The sequence below is a fragment of the Gossypium hirsutum genome, chromosome A13 (assembly GCF_007990345.1).
Source record: "Gossypium hirsutum isolate 1008001.06 chromosome A13, Gossypium_hirsutum_v2.1, whole genome shotgun sequence".
Lineage (NCBI taxonomy): Eukaryota > Viridiplantae > Streptophyta > Magnoliopsida > Malvales > Malvaceae > Gossypium > Gossypium hirsutum.
The window spans coordinates 2573449-2594452 of record NC_053436.1 but is presented as its reverse complement, the minus strand read 5'-3'; the positions used below and the strand labels follow the sequence as shown (position 1 = coordinate 2594452).

The following is a 21004-nucleotide window of genomic DNA, read 5'->3' as shown; positions in this document are numbered from 1 at the left end:
ATGTACATAGGTAAAACACAGAATGTGTAAAATATTTTTAGTTGAAATAAATGGTTGAATTTGATTGAATTTTGGTATATGAACTGCAACACCCTTAACTCGTTTCCATCATCAGATTAGGGTTATGGAGCATTATCGTACAATCAAAACATTTAACTTAATTTCATTCAATATCATAAACATAATAAACTATTCATACGGACACACATCATCCCTATATTGAGCCCTCGAGGCCCAAGAAATACTTTAGAAACAATTCGAGACTAAATTAAAATCATTTAGAAAATTTAGGAAAAGTTACAAAAATTTAGATACAGGGGTTACACGGCTGAGACATGAACATTGTTTTAGGAGTTGTGAATTGAAATTCATGGGAGTCATAGAGATAGAACACACGTCGCAACGTCAAGTTCATCTTGTCGTGATGAGCTAAGTCAGTGAGTAAAGTTTAAAGTTTTATATTTTAGTCCTTAATCAACTATAGGACATCAAGAGAGTTTTCATAAGCTTGCATAAAGTTTGTTTATAAATTATGCTATAAATGTGTAATGAGCATAGAAACTTGAATAAAAAAATTAAATCAATATACAATTAATTGTAATTGCTCCGACAATTAATGTGATATTCTGGTGCATTGATCAAGTAATCAGATCAGGTATGAAAATGTTACAAATATTTTAAAAAATCTATACAAATAATAGAATAAGAACTATAATTTAAATAAAATTTTGACATATATATAACTTGCGTCTATCAAAAAGAAAGAAAGTAGGATCCTAAAACTGGATCAGTTGAAGGATTGTGGCATAGGTTGATTCCTCCACTCCAAGAATGAAAAGAGAACAATGCAGCTAAGGGGAACAAAAGCCTTGCTTGTAAGGCAAGAAATGTATCCCTTGGGCTTGGCTGAGGTTTTTATATATTACTTCCATGCTTCCCTCCATGATGTGGACTTCTGAAAGTTGAGAGACATGATACGAGAAAAAACTAAAACATAAAACAAAAAAAAAAAAAAATTAAAATGAATTATTAACAACTCAAATTTTACATAATTATTCCTACTCATGTTCTCTGTATATTTAGAATTTAATCTCTAATTTTTTATTTATAAGAATTTAGTTCTATTTTTTAAATTTAAAAATTTAGGTCCAATTGTTAACATCATTAAAATTCTTCTGTTAAATTTATTGGTGTGATGTTTTAAAATTTTAAAAAATAGTACTCACTCGATAATCATAACATACAAAATGGCATTATAATGAACTTGAATTTAACAAAAAAATTAACAATGTTAACAAATCTTTAAATTTACGTCAATAGTTTAATTAGAATAAAATATTTAGACTAACTAATGACATTATAAACATTGGCGTACTAAATTATATTAAAAAATTCAAGTATAAAAATCAAATCTCAAATTTTAATATAGTATAGGGACCAAAATTAAAATTTAACTATTTTTATATAATTAAAAAGTAGAGGGGCTAAAATTGAAAGTTAATTATTATTGTTAAGAATCCAAAAAAAAAGAGCAAGCCAAGTGTCAAGGAAAGAAGGCCTCTCAAATTTTAATATAGTATAAAAACCAAATTTGAAATTTAACTATTTTATATAATTAAAAAGTAGAGGGACTAAAATAAAAAATTAACCATTATTGTTATAGAAAGAAAGAGGAGCAAGTCAAGTATCAAAGAAGGAAGACCTATAGATATTACAATTTAAATGCGATTATAACATGAAAAGAATAATATAGAACGTAATCCTAATAGCTAAATAATTGTAGGGTCAAATTTCATGATACCCCTGTTATAGGAATTGTTTCAAATTAGTCTTTTTATTATTAAATGGATCAATTTAATTTATGTATTAGTAAAAAAAACTAAAATTTTAATAAATTTACTATTTAAAAATGACAAAAAATTATTATTTTTTCACTTACAATTCAACTCCAAACAAAAGTTTTATTTGTAAAACCGTAAGAGCTTACCTAAGTAGTAAAAATGACATTTTTTTAATATGAGGACTAACTTGATTCTATTTAATAGTATAGGGACTGATTTTGATCTAATCCTTATAATAGAAAAGCCTTTCGATTACTTTTACCTATTTGGATATGAATATACAGATATGATTCTTTTTAAAGGTTTACCTATTCCAAATCGGTAAAAGTACTTAAAAGCTTTTCTATTATAAGGATTAGTTCAAAATCAGTCCCTATACCATTAAATAGAATCAAGTTAGTCCTTATTCATTTATCAAAAGGTAAGTCCAACAGCATAGTTAAAGATCATTCATAACTGCTTGTCAATATTTTATTCAATTTTTTTCTCCAGTCCCAGTAACATTTAGCAATTTTAGAATTTATAGGTTAACTCATCTACTTGAATCTGAAACATGATGTATCAAATCAGCTGTCGGAGAGAAATCCAAATATGTTCAAACGAAAAATATACGCTAAGATTTCAAATATCTACAAGTATTATGAACTATAATTAACATTATCTTTATTCTAATAGAGGCAAACAAGCAACTACTCTCTAGAAATGGCAGTGTTAAAAAAAAAAATACATACCGAGGCCAATGAATGTAAGAATTGAAGGCAGCAAATGAAGGATATGTATGCAATTATTAACATGAAAAACCGGCAATCGTACACTCCTTACCATGAACTTCGTTGCCATTTGCTTCCTTGTCATCTGTATTCCCGGCGTTGTTTTCCTTAATGTTTGTTTCCTGCTGTGTTGCAGTATTCTGATCTTCACTAGAGGACTTCCCATCATTTGGTCGATCAGCATTACTGATCTTTCCCTGTTTTGTTCCATAAGTCATAACAATCTTGGTTTAATACATAAATGATGAAAAAGGTTTATAATTAGATTGGCCTGGAAAATAAGTGGATTAAATTGGTTTTGAAAGCGATCAACGCAGGTAAAGTCAATTTGAGTTCTACATTTTACGAATCATTTTAGCTTCAGAATATTTTTATTCGAATCATTTCAAGTTCAATTATTTTAAGTTCAGCTTTATTTGGAATTCGGGTCATTTGAGTTTGCAAGTCGTGTTTTATGTGTTGAAGTCAGTCAAATTTGTTGTTCAAATTTGATGGTCAAGTTTTAAGGGTTCAATCATTTTTAGTACGGATAATTTTGGATTTGGATCACTTTTGGTTCAAGTTGAACAAATTTGAATTATTGATGTTTTATAATTAAATCGGATTGAGCTGCCTCGCGTTAATAGGTTGAGTTTCTGAGTTCGGGTCAAAATTGAGAAGTTTACTTCTTTGACACCAGTGTCTGATGCAATCTTGAAGTAGAACGAGGATTTCTAAATACATAGAAAAAGATAGAAAAAATTGAGTATACTCGTGTCAAACACATGTATGTCCAACACACATCTGATCACCCACAACTAGGAAGAAGGTAAACGTGTGAAAACTAACCTTGATTCTGTCGCGCCAGCCAAGTACAAATGGTCGAGCAAGTAAATTAAGCTTGCTGGTAGGATTCTCTTGTTGTAGCTCTTGATTGTTGCGTGGTGGTGAATTTGGCTGGGGTGATCTGCAAGCCAATGTTCAAATAGCAGAAACCGATCCAAAAGCAACGATAAGCATAGAATGAAAACAGAGAGGCTCACAACATTTTTTTTACATGTAAATAATGTGCTGAAAATTAAAGCATTTTTTCCTTCAGTTCTTCACTAAGTTGTTGGTGAGAAGAGGGTAGATAATGAAAAGGGAAAATATAAATAATAGGCATTGTAAAGAGCAAAGCTTTAAAAAGGCGTTGCAAAAAAATAGGAAAGAGAAAACAACAGTTAATTGAGTCTTCCCCAAACCACACACCCGACCGGCCAACAATTAATTGACCGGTTTTGCGCCAGTCCCCGAGTTTTGGCTGATTCTTTTATTTTGCAGTTCAATTTATATAGTTGAACTGTCAAACTACCAGGTTCTCTGTAGAACTAGTTGAACCAGCTGGTCTGGTTTGGTTTTATCATCCATTATAAAACGTTTTTCACCCAAGCATAAAAGATTTGAAAGTGGGAAGTCAACTACACACCGTAGAGAAAGAGACGGCTGAGCTTTATTTTGTCCAGAATGGTAATGTAAGGTAGCCTCCACCATTGATTCTGCCATTACCGCTCTTTTCTCCATTTCAGCAAGCGCAGCAATGGCCTTTTCATACTTTTCCTGCATTAACATAAATGTTGAAGTTAAGAGCAGTGATGGGACCGGGAAAATTACATACAATATCTGCTTACTTTTCACAAGAAAAAAAAAAGGATTTTAAGTGCCTCAGTAAGGTATGTTTGAGGGGAAAATTTATAAACAAGAAAACAAGAGATTTGAACACGATGAGTACCCGAAGCACTTCAACAGAATATCTCTGTGCGGCTGCATTTTGTTCGGCAAATCTACGAGCATCTTCTGTTTCCTTTTGATCTTGCTCAACTCGCATTAGGATCTATGAAATATTTAACAAACATCATTATCATAAACACATACATATCGATAGAGGAAAATAATCTTCAAACTGATTGAAGATGAGGAAAACAAATCAAACCTGAAGCATTGCAGTTTCTTGTTCAGTCTTCTCAAACAGTGCCTTACGAAGCTCACCAACTTCTTGCTCTAATTGCTCTACCTAAAGAAGAGAAACATATGCTCAGTATGCAATATATTCCTGCTAAGAAAACTAGCAACTTTCAATTCATGAATCATGAAAACCAGAAACAAGGGTTTTTAGCAAGTTCTGGTAATGCTATTGACATTAAATTTCATGAAGCAGCCTAAGGTGCCAGGTAAAAGCAAGCAAAATGAGTTGCATGATAGGAATGACATAGTTTTATAATTATCTTTAAAAACAAGTCAGCAATTGACTGTAAATTTTGGCAAATTGAATATGTTATTCCAGTTTACCCTAGCACATAATTGGCGTCGATTGTCCTGCTTAACCATCTCCATCAATGCTGTCTCCAGTTCATCAGATCTGATACAAGTGAGGAATTCAATGTCACATTTGTCAAGGGTTATTTCAGCTGAAGAAAGACAATTCTAAAGTAAATAACAGATAAGTTCCTCCTTAAAATGCAAAGATTAAATAGTCACTTATATCCAATTTATAAAACATTATGACATAGCAGAGGTAATAGAGAACTGACAATCGAAGAACCAAAAGTAATAGACATAATATAAATTATTAACCTGAGAACAGCTGATCTTTTCTCTTCCAGCAACCTGCACAACTCGACCTTTAACCCTACAACCTGATGTGAATGTTTATAATAAATTAAAGAGTGAAACATCACAAAAGAGGCCAACAAAATTCTCATGCATGAACTTAAGGCAAGCAAATATACATTTTGAGTAAGACGTAGCCTATTATCTATTCAACTTGCCAAACATTAGTTTGGTCTGTAATGAAATATTGTATTCATCAAAAGGAAAACTTATATACTACCTGCTGTTGAAGATCTGGAACAGAATCCGACTTAGCATCTCCTGTCAGACAAAGAAGATTTTCATCCTCATTCATTGATTCGGACTTGGAACGTGAAAGATCTCCATTAGTTTTTGAATCAACCAATTCTCCTGTCTTACTTGTTTTCCTAAGCGCTGACATAGAATCATGCTTAAAACCATATAGCTTAGATGCCCGGCCCTGTGATTCCCTCCAAATTTGAAGCCCCCTTAATCTTTCATCAACTGCAGCTTTTACAACTGACCGGTGCTTCTCCCTTAACTCAAGTAATACTTGTTCATTTACATTTTCGTAACCCATACAAGCTGACAATACGAGTTGACTGCTGTCAAATGTTGAGCTAGCTAATGATTGTAGTAAAGTAACTGCATCTCCCGCATCCTTAGTTGTAAGCAATTCAGGGCCTGTAAGAAAATTAACATTTTAATAAAGCAGTTCATTTAGTCATAATTTCCAGGCTTCAATTACCGTAAAGATATCATAGAAGTTCAAAATTCTTGCGTCTTTTACTCCATACCATAAAACTCTATAAGAGCAAGTGCTGTCCTAAACAGCATAACACGATTTCCTTCAAATAGGAACACATCCCAGACTCGAAGCACTGTAGTGAGGACAAATCCATCAGGAATCTTGTAACTAAGCACGGGTTATTCCGATTATAAAATGAGTACAAACACCAGTAAAATAGAAACAAAGGCACTCGTTAAATATTGCTAAAAGACATGGTATGAAACCTGACCACTTTCCCATGGAAGCATGTTCATAAAAATGGAAAGGAACCATGGTCCAGTAACCCACGCCACTTGTACTCCCAGGTGATCTAGATGACTGACTGCAATAAACATGAAATTGTCAATCATAAACTGCCTGCCCAAAAAAACATGATGGAAAGATAACATCTGAGAAATTTCAAACACAAGAAAGGACGAATATTGAAAAAACAAACCAAGTTTTGGAAATCTCTCACGCACCAACTCTTCAAAAACAAGTTGGTCAACCTAACAAAAGGCCACAATGTTACCAAGAGAGATAGAAAGAATAATCATTCCATCAGCCACTTTAACAATCTCATTTAGGAGAAACAGATAGTAGAAATCAATCAACAAAGTAATGCAGGTTATTACCTGAGACTCAATCATTTCCTCCGAGAAATAGCCATCAAAATACTCATCGATAATACCCTTCAAAGTCCTGAAGCAAATACGATATTTTAGAAGAATATAAAACCAATCATGTGCTTAATTTTAAAATTGGAAAGCTATGCTTGCAATTAAAAATAGAGAACCCCCACCAAATAAACAAGACAATAGAACATGCAAATCATGGGATTACAAAAATTATCATGTTCAAGCAACAAAATATGCTCTGCTCCGTAACCTTAAAAAATTTCACAGAACAATGGATACTTGGATTTGCAAGGAGTTGATTTCAACTAAGTCTCTCAACATACCAGAACGCATTTTCTTCAGGCATCAAGAGGAGTAAAAAGGCAGCAAAGAAATTCATGGCCTGCATAAGAAAACACTTAACCCAGAAAGCCATAACACTGCAACCATGACCATAGCTAATATATTTCTGAACCTAATACCTGACAGTATCCAACAGAGGGGTTATGTCGAGCATAGGCTGTAAGTAAACGTCGCAAAGCATTTCTACCATCATCATCCAGAGCAGGGTGACCAGGGAACGTTCGTGGCAAATCCTGTTTCCAGAACCAGTAGTTAGGGATCTCAAACTAATAACACCAGTAAAAAAGGCAGCACCCATTGCAGGGGTATAAAACTACTACATATTTCAAACTGCAAATGGAACAACCTTCTCAATCTGCCCCTTCCATTTCTCAGGCCCACATGCAGACTTGGTGGCTGAACCCTTACCATCTGACTGGTAGCTCTTTTGATTGGTGTTATTGCCAGAGTTAGTTTCATTGGCAAGCAGATTCTGGTAATAATTTTCTACTCGGCGTCTCCTTACACCAACAAAGGCTTGCCAAATCTGCAATGACCAAATTCACAAGAGAGACAAAGAAAGAGTGTGGCAAACAGAGAGAGCAAATACATACCTCTCCCCTAAGAGCCATTGGTACTCCACCACGGACAAGAACTTTCAACTCTTCTTTCCAGGGAAATGAAGATTTTGTAGGAGCTGCATTTGCAGCAGCACCTGTTATAGTTCCGGTTCTGTCAAGTGTAGGGGCATCCCGAACTGGGTCAGATCTCTCAGCATAAAAAAATTCATCCTCAGAATCATCTTCTGATGATCCCTTACTGAATCTAGCATCTTCTGCAAGAGATAGTGGCTTTACTCGACTGGTTTCTTGCTCTTCTTCAGATAAACGGCCTTTCTTTACGCGAGTACTCATCATATCTTCAATGGCCAGAAGGGATGGTCTAATTTCAGTCCATATTGCAGTTTGACGACCTCTTTTCTCTGGAGCAGGCAGCACCTTCTCTTTTTCTGCATCATCCTTAGCAGACAGACTATCAGAACCCAACTTCTTTTTGCATAAATCATCTCCTTCAACTCCCTTTCGTGCTTCATTATTCCCATCCTCTGTAACTTCAATGTGCGAGACCTCCTTTCTTCCCTCCGAGGGCATCTCATTGGTAAGCAATTGAGCATAATCTGCATGGCGTTCCAAGAAATCATTCCACCTACCTGATCTTTCCTCCTCTTCTTCCTAAAGTCATGAGAATATACGAGATTAAATCAAAGTTCTGACTTTTGACTATAGAGTTTGTAATCATTTAGTATCCAAACAATGAGGAAGAGAGAGAGGTTTGAAAATTCAATGTTCACCAAGATATAAGAGTTGGCATTTAATTTTCCTGTCCTTTCCTCAGAAGCCAAAAGAAGGCGATGAGCTTAAAACAGAAAGGAGTAACAGAGTCATGAAAAATACCCTGTAGATATTAGCATATTCTCGGTATCTTTGTACATGCTGAGGCCTCACAGCAAATCCATACGCATCCCTATAAAATGAAAAAAAATAAAAAGATAGATTTAATAACCCCAAAATTCAACAAATCTTCAAGTTAACTGCAGATTATTCCAAGAAAAGAAGCTCAAAGAAAGATTGCAAATTTCCACAACTTTCTAACCTAAACTTACAGCAAAATAAAATCTAGAGCAAGAAATAAGCTAAAGCATCAAACTAAAAAGCAAAATAGAGTGTAAAATAATCAAAAGCACAGCTCCAAGTTACCTGTAATCAACTTCCACACATTGCCTAGTTACAGTACAAAACGTATCCTAGTCAAACCTTAAAATAGTCTACTTCTTATTATCACCATTTTCCGCTCAATTTGGACAAATATCACACCCGGTTTCATGAAACTTTTTTTTCTCAATGAAAGATCACAAACTTCAAACAACGTTCTCATAAAAATAAAGAAACAAACAAAATTAAATCGCTAGCAACCAGATAGTCCTCGATTACTAAACCAAACCGTGATGAAATTCATTAAGGTCTTGATCACAAAAAAATCATCAAAATAAAAATGACAATTTCAATGAAAATGGAGCTTGAATATACCTGAAATCGGCATCCGAAGATTGCCGAGTTACGGTAGAAAACAACATATGCTCATATTTTCCACTCAATTTGGACACACCAGGTTCCATGAAACTTTTTTTTTCTCAATGAAAGATCACAAACTTCAAACAAAGTTCTCATAAAAATAAAGAAACAAACAAAATTAAATCGCTAGCAACCAGATAGCACAATCCTCGATTACTAAAACAAACCGTGATGAAATTCATTAAGATCTTGATCACAAAAAAATCATCAAAATAAAAATGAAAATTTCAATGAAAATGGAGCTTGAATATACCTGAAATCGGCATCCGAAGATTGCCGAGTTACGGTAAAAAACAACATATGCTCATATTTTCCACTCAATTTGGACAAACATCACACCAGGTTCCATGAAACTTTTTTTTCTCAATGAAAGATCACAAACTTCAAAAAACGTTCTCATAAAAACAAACAAACAAATAAACAAAATTAAATAGCTAGCAGCCAGATAGCACAATCCTCGATTACTAAACCAAACCGTGATGAAATTCAATAAGATCTTGATCACAAATAAAAAATAAAAAATCATAAAAATAAAAATGAAAATTTCAATGAAAATGGAGCTCGAATATACCTGAAATCGGCATCCGAAGATTGCCGAGTTACGGTAGAAAACAACATATGCTCATATTTTCCACTCAAATTAGTTTTCAAAAGAATTAAATCACATCTCACACTATCAAAATCCAAATCAATAAACGCGGATAAAAATTCGGAGTAGAAAAAAAAGAACAGTCTAAATATTTTTCACTAAAAAAAGGGGAAAAGTATCTGATCATAACTGTCATGGATCAGAGAGAGAGGAATAGAAGGGACACGTGGTGAGCAAAGCTTACCTCTTGTGTTCGAAGGTTAAATGGGGGTTCACGGTTTTGGTGGTGGTGGTTGCGGTGGTAGTGGAGGTGGAGGATGTCATTTTGGTTACAGTATTTGATGAGGTGGATGGATTTGATTGGTCTGTGACTGAGATTTTGGAGGGTGACGGTTACGGATGGAGAGGATCGTTCGGAGAATTTGGTGGTTTGGTTGGTTGAATTACAGTAACGGAAAAGAAAGGAAAGAAGCGAAGAGAAAATGAAGGGAGAGAAAGGGTGGAGAGGGAGTTTCGGTTTTGGTTATTAGGATGGAAAAGGGAGGGAAAATGGATGGAAGGGCGGGCAGGCCCATGCAAAAGAAAGGCGAGATTAGCGCCACCTTTTTGGGTAAAACTACGAAAAATGCCTTATATTATAAGTTAGATTCTATTTTAATCTTTCTATTTAAAAATAGGAAAATATTTTTTATACAGAGTAAATTAGTATTTCTTGTTAAATATTTCATTCATATTTACTGTTAAAAATTGACATGACTGACTAAATAATTAGATGATTACACGTGACGTGTCACATGTACCACATGTTTGTGTACATGGATCAACTTTTAACAGTAAAAATAGAGTAATTTGTTAAAAATCAATTTGCTCCTTGATCTAATGTACAATGAGTAATTTGTTCATTTTTTTAGGTAAAGACAAATGCAATTTAATTTTAAATACAAGAGTTTACATGATAACTTTAAATACAAATGCAATTTAATTTCTTTATAAGGATGACGAAGAGAAAAAAGGATAATCAATTTCATAAGACATTTATTATGTCTTGGTAAATGATAAATATATTTTCAAGTTTAAATTGTATCAAATTTCATATATAATTTTGATATTTATTCCTAACAATAAAATGTCTTTGACTGAAATGGTAAAGTTAACAGGCCAAATATCACAATAATTTGTGTTCAAATACTATTACATACAAGTATTTTTCTAGATTTTATATGAAAAAGACAAAATTACTCTTAGAATAATATATATATCTTATTAAGAGTGAGGGATTTTTGATAAATTCAACGAGTGACCCAGTTGAGGTTGATACCAACCAGTAAAACACTTAAATATGGTAATAGATACATTATTCAATAAATTGCAAAAATATAAAATTACATGTAAAACATGTAATATTAAAAACTAACAAATTTAAAAATATTTTCTTAAATAATTTACGGTAAGTTATAACAATAGTTGCACAACTATTAAAATACTTCTATTTTAGTCACCTAACTCCAAAATTTTTTTATTTAGATAATAATGTTATTGACATTTAATAATTTGGTCATACATCGTTAAATCATTAAGAGAACGCAAATGTAGCCTTTTAGACATAATAACAAATTTAACACTCGAATATTTATAGATTCTATCACATTGATTTTAATTCTAAAAGAATAGCACATTTAGCCCTAACTTTATACATTCATTCAATTTAAGTTCTATAAAAAAATTAAAAATAGATGAAAATTTAAAATACTTTCAAAAAATATAAAATTGTTAAAATTTTTTTTGATAAAAATATATATAACTTTAAAATTTTTCCTTTAAAATCACTGAACGTGAATATTCTTTTATCCGTTCTGACCATGGTATATGATTTCGCCATCGCTGAGAATTTTATGGTGATCCCTAACCAACAAGTAGTTTTCAAGCTACAATTAATGGTCATCATCATATATCCATGTGATCAGGATGGCAAAAACCTCGACTCCAATAATTTCAACCCAATTGATCTATTAAAGTTAGATTTTTTTTTTTGAAAAATCAGGTTCAAGATGGGCCAGGGTCGGATTTAAGATAAATCTGTCCCGCCCTTTCTTGAGATATTCACAAAAATACCCCTAATATATATATACTAAAATTTTACTTTCAATAAATAAATATATAACTTCAAAATAAAAATAAAATAATAAAATAAAATTCGATATGAGACAAAACAAAATCGAACCTTTTACTAAATTTCGAATTTAAGTTTAAGGTGAATTTTTTCTTTAGAGTCGAGGTAAGGGGATAAAATCCACTCCACCTCGCCTTATTACTAATACCATCCCTAGTAGAAATTGTGAATGCTGTGAAATTTATACCTCCATGCTTCAATGCGTCCATTCGGTTCTCGTGGAACATTCATAGGTGCTACAGCCTTAGTAAATCAATCAAGCTATAAATTATTGAATTCTAAAAATTAAGATTAAAGTGATAAATTTTTATAAATAAAAGAAATAAATTTATTACTATGAAAAATAAAGAAACCATGAAAACAATTTATTAATGATTTAACGATGGGATAATTAAAATATCATATATTAATAAAGTTAGTATTTAAATAAAAAAATTTAGTATTTAAATAAAAAATTAAAATTAAATAATAAGAAGGTATAATAATTTATTTGACAATTTTATAAAAAAAATTATTTTTGTGCTCTATTTAATTTTCACAATTTTTAACTCTAAAATTTATATTATTTGTTATATCATTTTATTTATGTAGTATGTTCGTCAACAATTAATTATTTTTTAAATTTAAAAAATTTAAAAAATATTTTAAAAAATTAAGTATTATTAGAATTATTTTAAAAAATAAAATTATAAAAAAATTTAAAAATAATTATTTATTAATGTGTCATATACTAAATATTTTTTAAAACATAATTTGACAAAAAATGATATTTTTTTTAACCAAGCCTAAACAAAAAAAAAAAGACAGATTTACTGCCGACAACCTGAAAGTTGGTGAAATTAAAGTGCGAACCGTAACCGTGACCGCCACAGCCACCATCCTAACCCGGCGCATTTTATCTTCCCTTTTAACCCTATCTCCAATTTTGTATCCCAGTAACAACACAAAAATATCTTTACCTTTTATTAGATCTGCTTTGCGTTGTTTCTCTTCCTCTTCAAAAGCGATCAATAAAGGATTCTTTAACGGGTCGGGATCCGGGTCTTCCGGCATTCTCGCGGATATGGATTCGGAGCCTTTGCTGCAACAGCAACTGGACCACCACCAAAGTTTAGCTTATTCTAATCATTCTTCTTCCAAAATTTTAACTTTGCCCACTGTTTTAACTCTCGGCCGCGTCGCCGCCGTGCCGTTGCTGATTTTCAGTTCAGTTTCTTCTTTTTTCCTTACTTTCGTATATTGCAATATTTTAGTTGAATTCTTGTCAACTGCGATTTTAGATTTTGGTTTACCTGTTGAATATTTATTCGGATTTTCTAATTATGATGACTATGTTTTGACAATGGCGTTTCGATTTCGAGGCAGTGCAATCTGGATTTGTTGTTTCCTCCATGGTTTGGATCTTTAATTTTGATCTGTTTAATGTTTGGATAAATAAAAAAAAATCAAGTGTCCATTTCCGAGGTTTTTGGTTTGCTTTCGTTTGGGTTTTTTATACGTTTTAAGTGATGACATGCTTAACGATCATGCGACTGTATAAAATCACTGCCTGGTTTGTTTGCTATTTTCATGTTTTGGGCCATGAATTAGGATAAACTCTGATGATTTTTGGCAATTGTAGCTTTTAGTTGCATTTGGAATAAATTTGTGAATTATGACAACCAATGATGATAGGTTGCAATGTGATATGGTTTAGATGGTGTAAAGAAATCTATGGATTATTGTTAGCTGTATGGATGGTGTACTTTTGGATTCTTAGTGGCAATTGTTAATTGTATTGCCAATGTTGCGGGAGTAATGAAATGATTTTCTTCTTCTTTTTAGCCTTTTCTGTTGATAGTTGGTGGGGAAGGACTGCTACTACTAGCATATTTATGGCGGCTGCTATAACCGATTGGCTTGATGGGTACATTGCTCGAAGAGTATGCTTTCTACCACACCCTCTTGTTGTAATACTATGGAAGCCTTTCTTTTTCCTCTTGTTTTATAAGAGGCTAGTTATTCTATATAATTCATCATAGTAAAATCGTTTTTCTGTCTTTCAGATGAGGTTATGTTCTGCCTTTGGTGCTCTTTTGGATCCAGTTGCAGACAAGGTGTTTTCTCTTTTTCCTTTTTATTTTCCGAACGTTTAAGTTATTCATTGGATTGAGTTTAATTGCTGAAATCACTGCCTGTTGAATGTAGCTTATGGTTGCTGCTACATTGGTCTTATTATGTTCTAGACCTTTGAACATTGCTGTGTTTGGGCAAGTGCCATGGCTACTGAATGTACCATCAATAGCCATCATTGGAAGGGAGGTAATATATACCATAGCTGGTCTTGTTCTATACTTTGTATGAATTATTTATAAATATCTTACAAATAGTTGACATTTTATTTGTAGATAACTATGTCCGCTGTTAGGGAATGGGCTGCTTCTCAAAATGGTAAGCTTTTAGCGGTATGTTTCTCTCCCTTGGATGTCAAAAAACTACCTATTTTACTATATTAAAGTAGGAAATGCTTGAGTTTTGCTTCTAGCTTATTTTTTAAGTTTGATACATAAATCAGGCTGTTGCCGTAAATAAGCTGGGGAAGTGGAAAACTGCCACGCAAATGGCTGCACTAACCATCCTTCTGGCTACACGAGATAGCAGGTTTATTAAATTTCTTCCTTGACCAATATGAAATGATAAATGCCAAACAAGCTTGGTTGCAGTATCTGACTGTCATGTTTTTTCTTCCTCCCTCTTTATGCAGTCTCGGAGAAACTGGGATCTTAGTTGCTTCGGGTGTTATTTTTCTTTATCTTTCAGCTGGTCTCTCAGTAATGTCATTGGTCGTGTATATGGAGAAGATACGGAAAATATTATAGGAGTCGTTAACTTCACCTGCTGGATTGCAATGGCTGCGTTCTTTTGTCGTGGACTGTTTGTGGCAATTTCTCATGCTACTTCATGCCCTTTATGATGAATATTTTCACACATTGAAGCTGCCGCCATTATTCACCGGATTAACTAGAAAGCCCTTGCTTCTTGAAGTTCACGTGTTGGAATGTCCTTTTTGATTAAGCTATTTTGGTGATGACAACATTCATATATTCATGGGCTGTTCTTATGTTTTAAAATTCATAATTGTTTTAGGGTCATTTTAAATGATATGAGGTTTTAGATGTTGGGACGAGCCATCTTTTATTTTTGTGGAGGATGCTGAGTACCTAAATTGAGTCCCAATAGAAACACATTTTACACCATAATTTGCAACTGCAACTTGAGACTGATAAATTCTTACTGAGGTATTCTACTGTAAATGCCAATTACTAGTCAAGTAGCTGGACACAGCTTATACACAAGTGATGGATAATATTTGAAGCAGATTATATTATGTATAATGTAATTGCTTTCCTTGTTATACGTTTGTCTTTTTATGAACTAAGTTTTATGGTGAATAGATTATGAAATTGATGTTAGAGAATTAGCGCACATTCCTTGAATATTCTTCAATCAGCATAAAGGCAGGCTTATGGTTTCACAGGGTATTCAGCAAATTCTAGATTTAGTTCCTCATGGAGTTTCCTGATAAGAAAGCTTCTTTTTCTGAAACATTTGGATGTAGGTCTCTCTCTCAATAGTAAGTTGCCGTCGACCTCCCCATGAGTAATGTTTCTTTAGGCATTGACCTCTTTATGTTTTCAGGATTTGAGGTAATTGATTCCAGTATATATCTAACACAAATATAATATCCTGGTACTCATATTTGAATGTGTCAAACAACTATACGAGTGTTCGGGTGTTATAGAAAAAATGAAGAGAACAGAAAACTATGATTGTTGGCATAACTAGATTCTAAAAGTTCTGCCATACATAACAGATAGACAAGCGTATTTTTTCTGGTTAATACTTGTTTCATTGTTTTAATAACAACAGGTCCTCTATTCTGTTGAACAAAGCAACAATGGATACTTCTCCATTGATTACCCAATCTCAGGCAAAAGCTTTAGAAATAAAGCAACTTTTTCAATCCAAGGTGAGTGCTCATTTGCGTAAGAGTACATCAATTTTGCATAACTGAAGTAATATGCTTATTTTTCCATTTTCTGATCGGCGGAAAGAGGGAGCTATTTTTCTCAACAATGATAAAAGCATGAACCAGACAATACTAGTGCTTGCCATTGGAAATAACAGACTAGGTTCCTCGATTTTGTACTAGGAAATCATTTGTTCAAAGATGAGCCTGCAAAAGAAACAAGTCAGGTAAAAAAGTGGGTTGGGGAGGATAGAGGGTAATATCCCATACAACTTTTAATACTGCTTAAGCCTTAAATTTTGATTACCATGAAGCGTTTCTTGTAGCTCTCAACTAATTCCTTTGGATCACACCTGGTTTGTGTGTAACCCTCGTTTTTGTTCATCTCCTGTCAAGGATAGATTTCCCATTGATATACTAAAGGCCAAAAAGCCCAAACTGCTACAATTTGTACAGAATCATGAAGCCATTTTGACATTGAACATGTTTGACATTGAACATGTTTTCTAGATAATCAATTACCCTTTGATAGAGAATCGACTTAAAAAAAATAGAACTTTTGAACCATGGTTAGGCCATGATATCAAAGTTCAAAATATCATGTTTCCCACCCTTAACTGGAATGCCGAAAAAAAAGTTTCAGGTATATATAAATTGCAATGCCACAACAAGAATAAAGCAATGTCTAGCGGTACCTCAATCCAAGTTGCCAATTTAGGTCTGCCAAGAGTAATATCATACTTCTTCACATCCAACAAAAAAGGATGAAATCTTTCAATGAACGGTGCATAAGCTATATCCACCTGAAGATGACACAGATATATTTATTTATGTACACATACATACATGCATACATATTACATTGGAAAGGAAGTCAATGTTTAACAATCTACTTTCTGAAACTTGATGAAAACTAGGCGCATATCAATAACTGAAGAGCAATGATACAGTTTTAGTCACATATCAGACTAAACTGCCCAAGGAAGAAAGGTCCATCCTCAAACTTGGTAAGAGCTGTTTCGATGTTGTCAAATGCAATGCCTGGTGTAGTTTACAGACTAAGATTACGGTGACACAAGTTCATTTACAGAATCCAAAATCAAGTGAAATTAAGTGCTCAAACTCACCTGCTTCAGTGCCCTCTCCTTTGAATGAAGAAGTCACTGTTTTATAGAATGAGTCAATGTAGGATAATAACTCATCTGCAAACTGTTTCTTTGCAGGGTCCTGTTATTTAGTGTATGAGCATGAAATAAGAACCATGGAGCTGAAAAACAAACTAATCAAGAGCTTTTGAGATTGTACATCGGGGAAAAGTGAAGGCCCTTCGAAGTGGCTGTCTATATACTTGATCAAGTCTAGACTCTCTCCTTTCACTTCATTATTGTGTTCCAATGCTGGCACCTGCATTGATTTCACATTAGTGCAGAAAAGAGGACTACAATACTCTGTTATTTTACATTTTCCAGACCTTTAGCATATATGTTGCTCTAACTCTTCAAAGTACTTGGGTACGAGAATATAACCCTTCAAGGACTTTCCAAATACAAGAAAAGACTTGGAAAAAAATTGAAACATGTCCATATCTGACGCATACTTGTATCCAACACTCACACGTCACACCCAAGTCCGAGAAACATTGTTTAGAATCTAATGTTTAACTTTCTTTATACCATCATCCTTGTCTGGTAGGTGCTCTTGGTAGCCATTACCATCACTAGAGAAACTTAAATTAGTAATTGGCAGTTTCATTTCCATAATATTTAGGACAGAGTTAATTGGCAAGTGGTCTAGGAACAAATATGCAACCATCTTATGTTATTGTATATAGTGTCCAGGCTGTATCATAAGACATGTGGTCTGACCCTGTTAGGTGGGTAGACGTTCTCCTTGTACCAAGTAGGCCTGTTCTTTAGATCGATTGGAACTAGTTTTATCTTATCCCTGCTTTCAGAAATAGCAAAGAAGAATGATACTGTTCAGTCCTACAGGGAAAATAAAAAAATGAACCCAAAATTGGCTTTGGTTAACCCAGACACAAAGTGAGCTAAGTTTTTCATATATTTGGAAGATCATATCCTATACCCTTAGTCATGTATATATGTATCAAACTAATCAGTCCAACTGGAACCAAAGGTTTCACCGGTTTAACGACCACCTGTTCAGGTTTTTCAGCATTAACAATAACATAACACATTTCTCCTCCCTCTCTACTTATCAAGGTAACCAAACAAACGGCAAAAGTAGGAGTGTAATCAAGTTGCAAGAGCTTGAATATTGTCAAGCTCGAGCTAGATTTGAGATATAATTTAGCTATTCAAATTAGAGTTTGATTAAGTTCGTTTATCAATTTTCATATTCTAGCTTGAACTCGAGCTTGACTTGATAATTTAAGCTTAGGGTTAATAATATATATTAAGAGTAATAACGTAATTTAATAATATAAAAGTATATATTAAAAATGAAAAGCTTGAGTAGGCTCGTGAGTCATTCGAGCCAAGAAGACTAAGCTCGAATTCGACTTGATTGATATTTCGATCTGCTTGAGCTTGACTTGATAATTAACAAATCAAATTCATGTTTTTTTGTTCTAACTCAGCTTGAACTTAGATAAGGAAAAGAAAAGTACCTTACAGTTTCGTGTAATCCAAACACGCTGAGCGTAGGGGCATGTGTAAGATATATACAACCTTAAACATTGTAACGATGGAAAACCAACCAAAGTTAAGAACCAGATTCTTAATTACAAATCTAGAAAACTCACATGGAATTAACAATCATATGGGTATTGAAAACTTCGAAACTGATTAAAAAAGGAAAAAGCAAAGCCAAACGACAGATTACTAAAATAGTTCACCTTGTTGTTCCATTAAAGATTGGAGGTGGGTCTGAAGTAGAATCAAGAGCTGGTGGAAGATCCTCTTGCACATATCTGTAAGTAGATATATATTGGTTTGAAATAAAATAATACAAAACCAAGAATCAAGACAATAAAAAACCCAGAAATCAAGAGCTTTTCCTACTGACTGACATCATCAAGTAAAGAAGAAGGAGAAAGAATGGATTACATACCCAGATGACATTGCTGAAGAAATGGTGGTAGGTTTGTTTGAAGCAGGCAATGGAGGGCGAAATGGGAAGTGGGTTCTAGTTTTGCAGTGAAAAGAGAAAGTCGGTTGGACAGAAGTTGTGGCATGGTGGAAACAAGATAAGGCTTTGGTTCTGGGTAGTGCTGCTGTTGTTATTTGATTGGATGAGAAGGGTATTGTACGATTTGGTGAATCCTGAAAGGTAGCGGAAGGGCCAAAGCCAATACCACTAATATAGCAAACTGCCATGTCTGGCTGGTTTTGAGGCAAGTGTTAGGATATGGGTTACTTGTTTTCTGCCAACATAATATAGCTGTTTTTGGTCTATCCAGACACCACTTTTCAGTTCAACCGATTTGATAATTAGTTAAACCAATTTATTATATTAAAAAAATTAAGCAAAAAGAATAGAAAAATTCAAGGAAAATATAAGTTCGGAACTATTTTTAATACAATGTTTAAAATTATTCATATTTTCATTTTAAACATTAACTTCGTTAGATGAGTCGAATATTAATAATAAAGTGTCCAATGATAATGTAAGTGATGTCTTCGTAGTTCAAAATGGATTGGATCTTCATGTGTTGGGGCTAATGGAAGCAATGATCAATATGAAAATAAAGACAATTGGAATATTAATGAAGATTATTAAAATTAAAATGTGTTCTATTGTTTTTGTTTCATATGCAAACTATGGATAATTGAGTTTGGAACATTGGATTAGTTTGGATTATGCTTTTAAATTTTGGAGTTTAAATGGAATTTGCATTATGTGTTTTTATATCTTCGGCCTTTAGATTATAAATTTGAATGTTTTTATTGTTTGAATTATTGGTTGGAATTTTATTTTTATTTTTAGAAAATAATAGCTCTAAACGATTACATTAAAATGTCAACTTCTTGTATAGATATTTCTGTCTTTACTTAGAATTTCTTAAATTAAGTTTGGTGGATCCATTAACAATAATAGTCTTGGTGTATCATTATTTGCATACTTAGCCATTTGATCTACGGTCAGATTCTATTATCTTTTGGATATGTCAAATTCTGAGAAAAGGTTGTATGAAATTATGATTCTACGTCATCCCTATTCTTTTTCAATAAAAGAATGACAAATCAGATTTTTTCCCCTAATTTTCAACTTTTTCCTTCAGGTTTTCAACTTTTTCCTCCTAAAAATTTTAAATCCAACCGAAAAAGCTAAAAATGAGGAGAAAAAAAATATAATAAAGGGATATAAATGACGTGTAATCACAATTTTATGCGATTTTCTCTCTCGTTAGAATAAGTTGTTCGTTAAACGTAGCTCTACCAACCCACTAAAAACAACTCCACTAGCTAACAAAATTTCTACTAGAAGGGCATTGTCACACTCAAGTTATACTAGATGAGCGTTTGAATTATTGGTTGAAAGGCCGAAAAACTTTTGTGGGGTTTGTTAGATGATTAGTAACTTAAGTTTGCTTTTGTTTGTTTGTAGCAAAAACAAAGCATTACCCTTTCTTTTCTTTTCCTTTTTTGTGCATGAAATGAAATTTACTTATCCAAATATATGTATGGCGTTAACTTTATTTTAATTCTCACATTATCAATTTTGGATTTGGAGGGTGCGAAGGACCAAAACCATATGCTTATACATCTACAACAACCTGAAACTAGAAACAGAAGAAATATGATAATGTGAGGATTAAAATAAAGTTTTAAAGATAACTACCACAAAGCCTCCGTCATTACAGACTTCACACCTATGTCTCCCCAACGTAAAACCCAATCTCCATTTAGGGACTCACTCAAATAGTCTCTTTTTTTTTTCTTTTTCTTGTTTTATTATTATTATTATTATTGGATTTTATTTTACATGTGTATACATTATGTGACAAATGACCTTCGTCACCCATATTACACAAAAATACTAAATAAGTAAAAGCAGACAAATATTACTATACCATAACCTTTATACTCTTCACAAATTTTGAATTTAATTTTTGTATTTTTGTTTTTATAAATTTAATTTTTTTGAATTTAGTTTAACTATTAATAGTGTTAAAATTATTTTATTAAATTTAAATTTACTATATCATCCTTTT

General features: G+C 33.0%; 3 protein-coding genes across 9 annotated transcripts; 1 reads left to right on the top strand and 2 right to left on the bottom strand.

The window, feature by feature from the left end:
• Positions 1–613: 613 nt before the first annotated feature.
• LOC107940810 (ecotropic viral integration site 5 protein homolog) lies at positions 614–10216 on the bottom strand. Of its 7 annotated transcripts, XM_041084459.1 has the most exons (20): positions 9016–9225; positions 8383–8452; positions 7543–8160; positions 7296–7475; positions 7069–7182; positions 6931–6989; positions 6605–6671; positions 6427–6478; positions 6220–6312; positions 5998–6081; positions 5600–5884; positions 5460–5500; positions 5204–5265; positions 4919–4988; positions 4563–4643; positions 4362–4463; positions 4059–4189; positions 3440–3557; positions 2664–2808; positions 614–987 (listed from the first exon to the last, which is right to left on the bottom strand). In XM_041084459.1, exons 1-20 carry the CDS (start codon positions 9102–9104, stop codon positions 923–925), a joined length of 2526 nt encoding a protein of 841 aa, XP_040940393.1. In that variant the 5' UTR covers positions 9105–9225; the 3' UTR covers positions 614–922. The 7 variants fall into 7 exon arrangements, with proteins under 7 accessions (XP_040940393.1, XP_016729756.1, XP_040940392.1 ...); XM_016874267.2 differs by lacking the exon at positions 9016–9225 and adding an exon at positions 9894–10213 and having other exon boundaries at positions 5460–5884; XM_041084458.1 differs by having other exon boundaries at positions 5460–5884; positions 9016–9215.
• A 2468-nt stretch (positions 10217–12684) lies between these two features.
• On the top strand, positions 12685–15213 carry LOC107940809 (CDP-diacylglycerol--glycerol-3-phosphate 3-phosphatidyltransferase 1, chloroplastic). Its single transcript, XM_016874264.2, has 7 exons — positions 12685–13024; positions 13644–13741; positions 13865–13915; positions 14007–14120; positions 14207–14263; positions 14374–14459; positions 14563–15213. Exons 1-7 carry the CDS (start codon positions 12883–12885, stop codon positions 14675–14677), a joined length of 663 nt encoding a protein of 220 aa, XP_016729753.2. The 5' UTR covers positions 12685–12882; the 3' UTR covers positions 14678–15213.
• A 354-nt stretch (positions 15214–15567) lies between these two features.
• LOC107940808 (glutathione S-transferase L3) lies at positions 15568–19270 on the bottom strand. Its single transcript, XM_016874263.2, has 9 exons — positions 18901–19270; positions 18686–18760; positions 18458–18518; positions 17134–17232; positions 16956–17055; positions 16793–16869; positions 16524–16631; positions 16136–16216; positions 15568–16035 (listed from the first exon to the last, which is right to left on the bottom strand). The coding sequence occupies exons 1-9, from the start codon at positions 19164–19166 to the stop codon at positions 16024–16026; spliced, it is 879 nt and encodes a 292-aa protein (XP_016729752.1). The 5' UTR covers positions 19167–19270; the 3' UTR covers positions 15568–16023.
• Positions 19271–21004: the final 1734 nt, after the last annotated feature.

Bases quoted from the DNA above. Each gene is read 5' to 3' on its own strand.
- LOC107940810 (XM_041084456.1), bottom strand. From the start codon at position 9,104: ATGGAACCTGGTGTGTCCAAATTGAGTGGAAAATATGAGCATATGTTG. The intron at 5,266-5,459 runs GTAGTATATAAG...CATTCACATCAG, and splicing joins TTCCAGATCTTCAACAGCAG to GTTGTAGGGTTAAAGGTCGA. The intron at 2,809-3,439 runs GTTAGTTTTCAC...GGAACAAAACAG, and splicing joins GCTGGCGCGACAGAATCAAG to GGAAAGATCAGTAATGCTGA.
- LOC107940809 (XM_016874264.2), top strand. From the start codon at position 12,883: ATGGATTCGGAGCCTTTGCTGCAACAGCAACTGGACCACCACCAAAGT. The intron at 14,121-14,206 runs GTAATATATACC...TTTTATTTGTAG, and splicing joins TAGCCATCATTGGAAGGGAG to ATAACTATGTCCGCTGTTAG. The intron at 14,460-14,562 runs GTTTATTAAATT...CTCTTTATGCAG, and splicing joins CTGGCTACACGAGATAGCAG to TCTCGGAGAAACTGGGATCT.
- LOC107940808 (XM_016874263.2), bottom strand. From the start codon at position 19,166: ATGGCAGTTTGCTATATTAGTGGTATTGGCTTTGGCCCTTCCGCTACC. The intron at 18,761-18,900 runs GTATGTAATCCA...ATCTACTTACAG, and splicing joins TCTTCAGCAATGTCATCTGG to ATATGTGCAAGAGGATCTTC. The intron at 17,056-17,133 runs GTACAATCTCAA...ACTAAATAACAG, and splicing joins GGCCTTCACTTTTCCCCGAT to GACCCTGCAAAGAAACAGTT.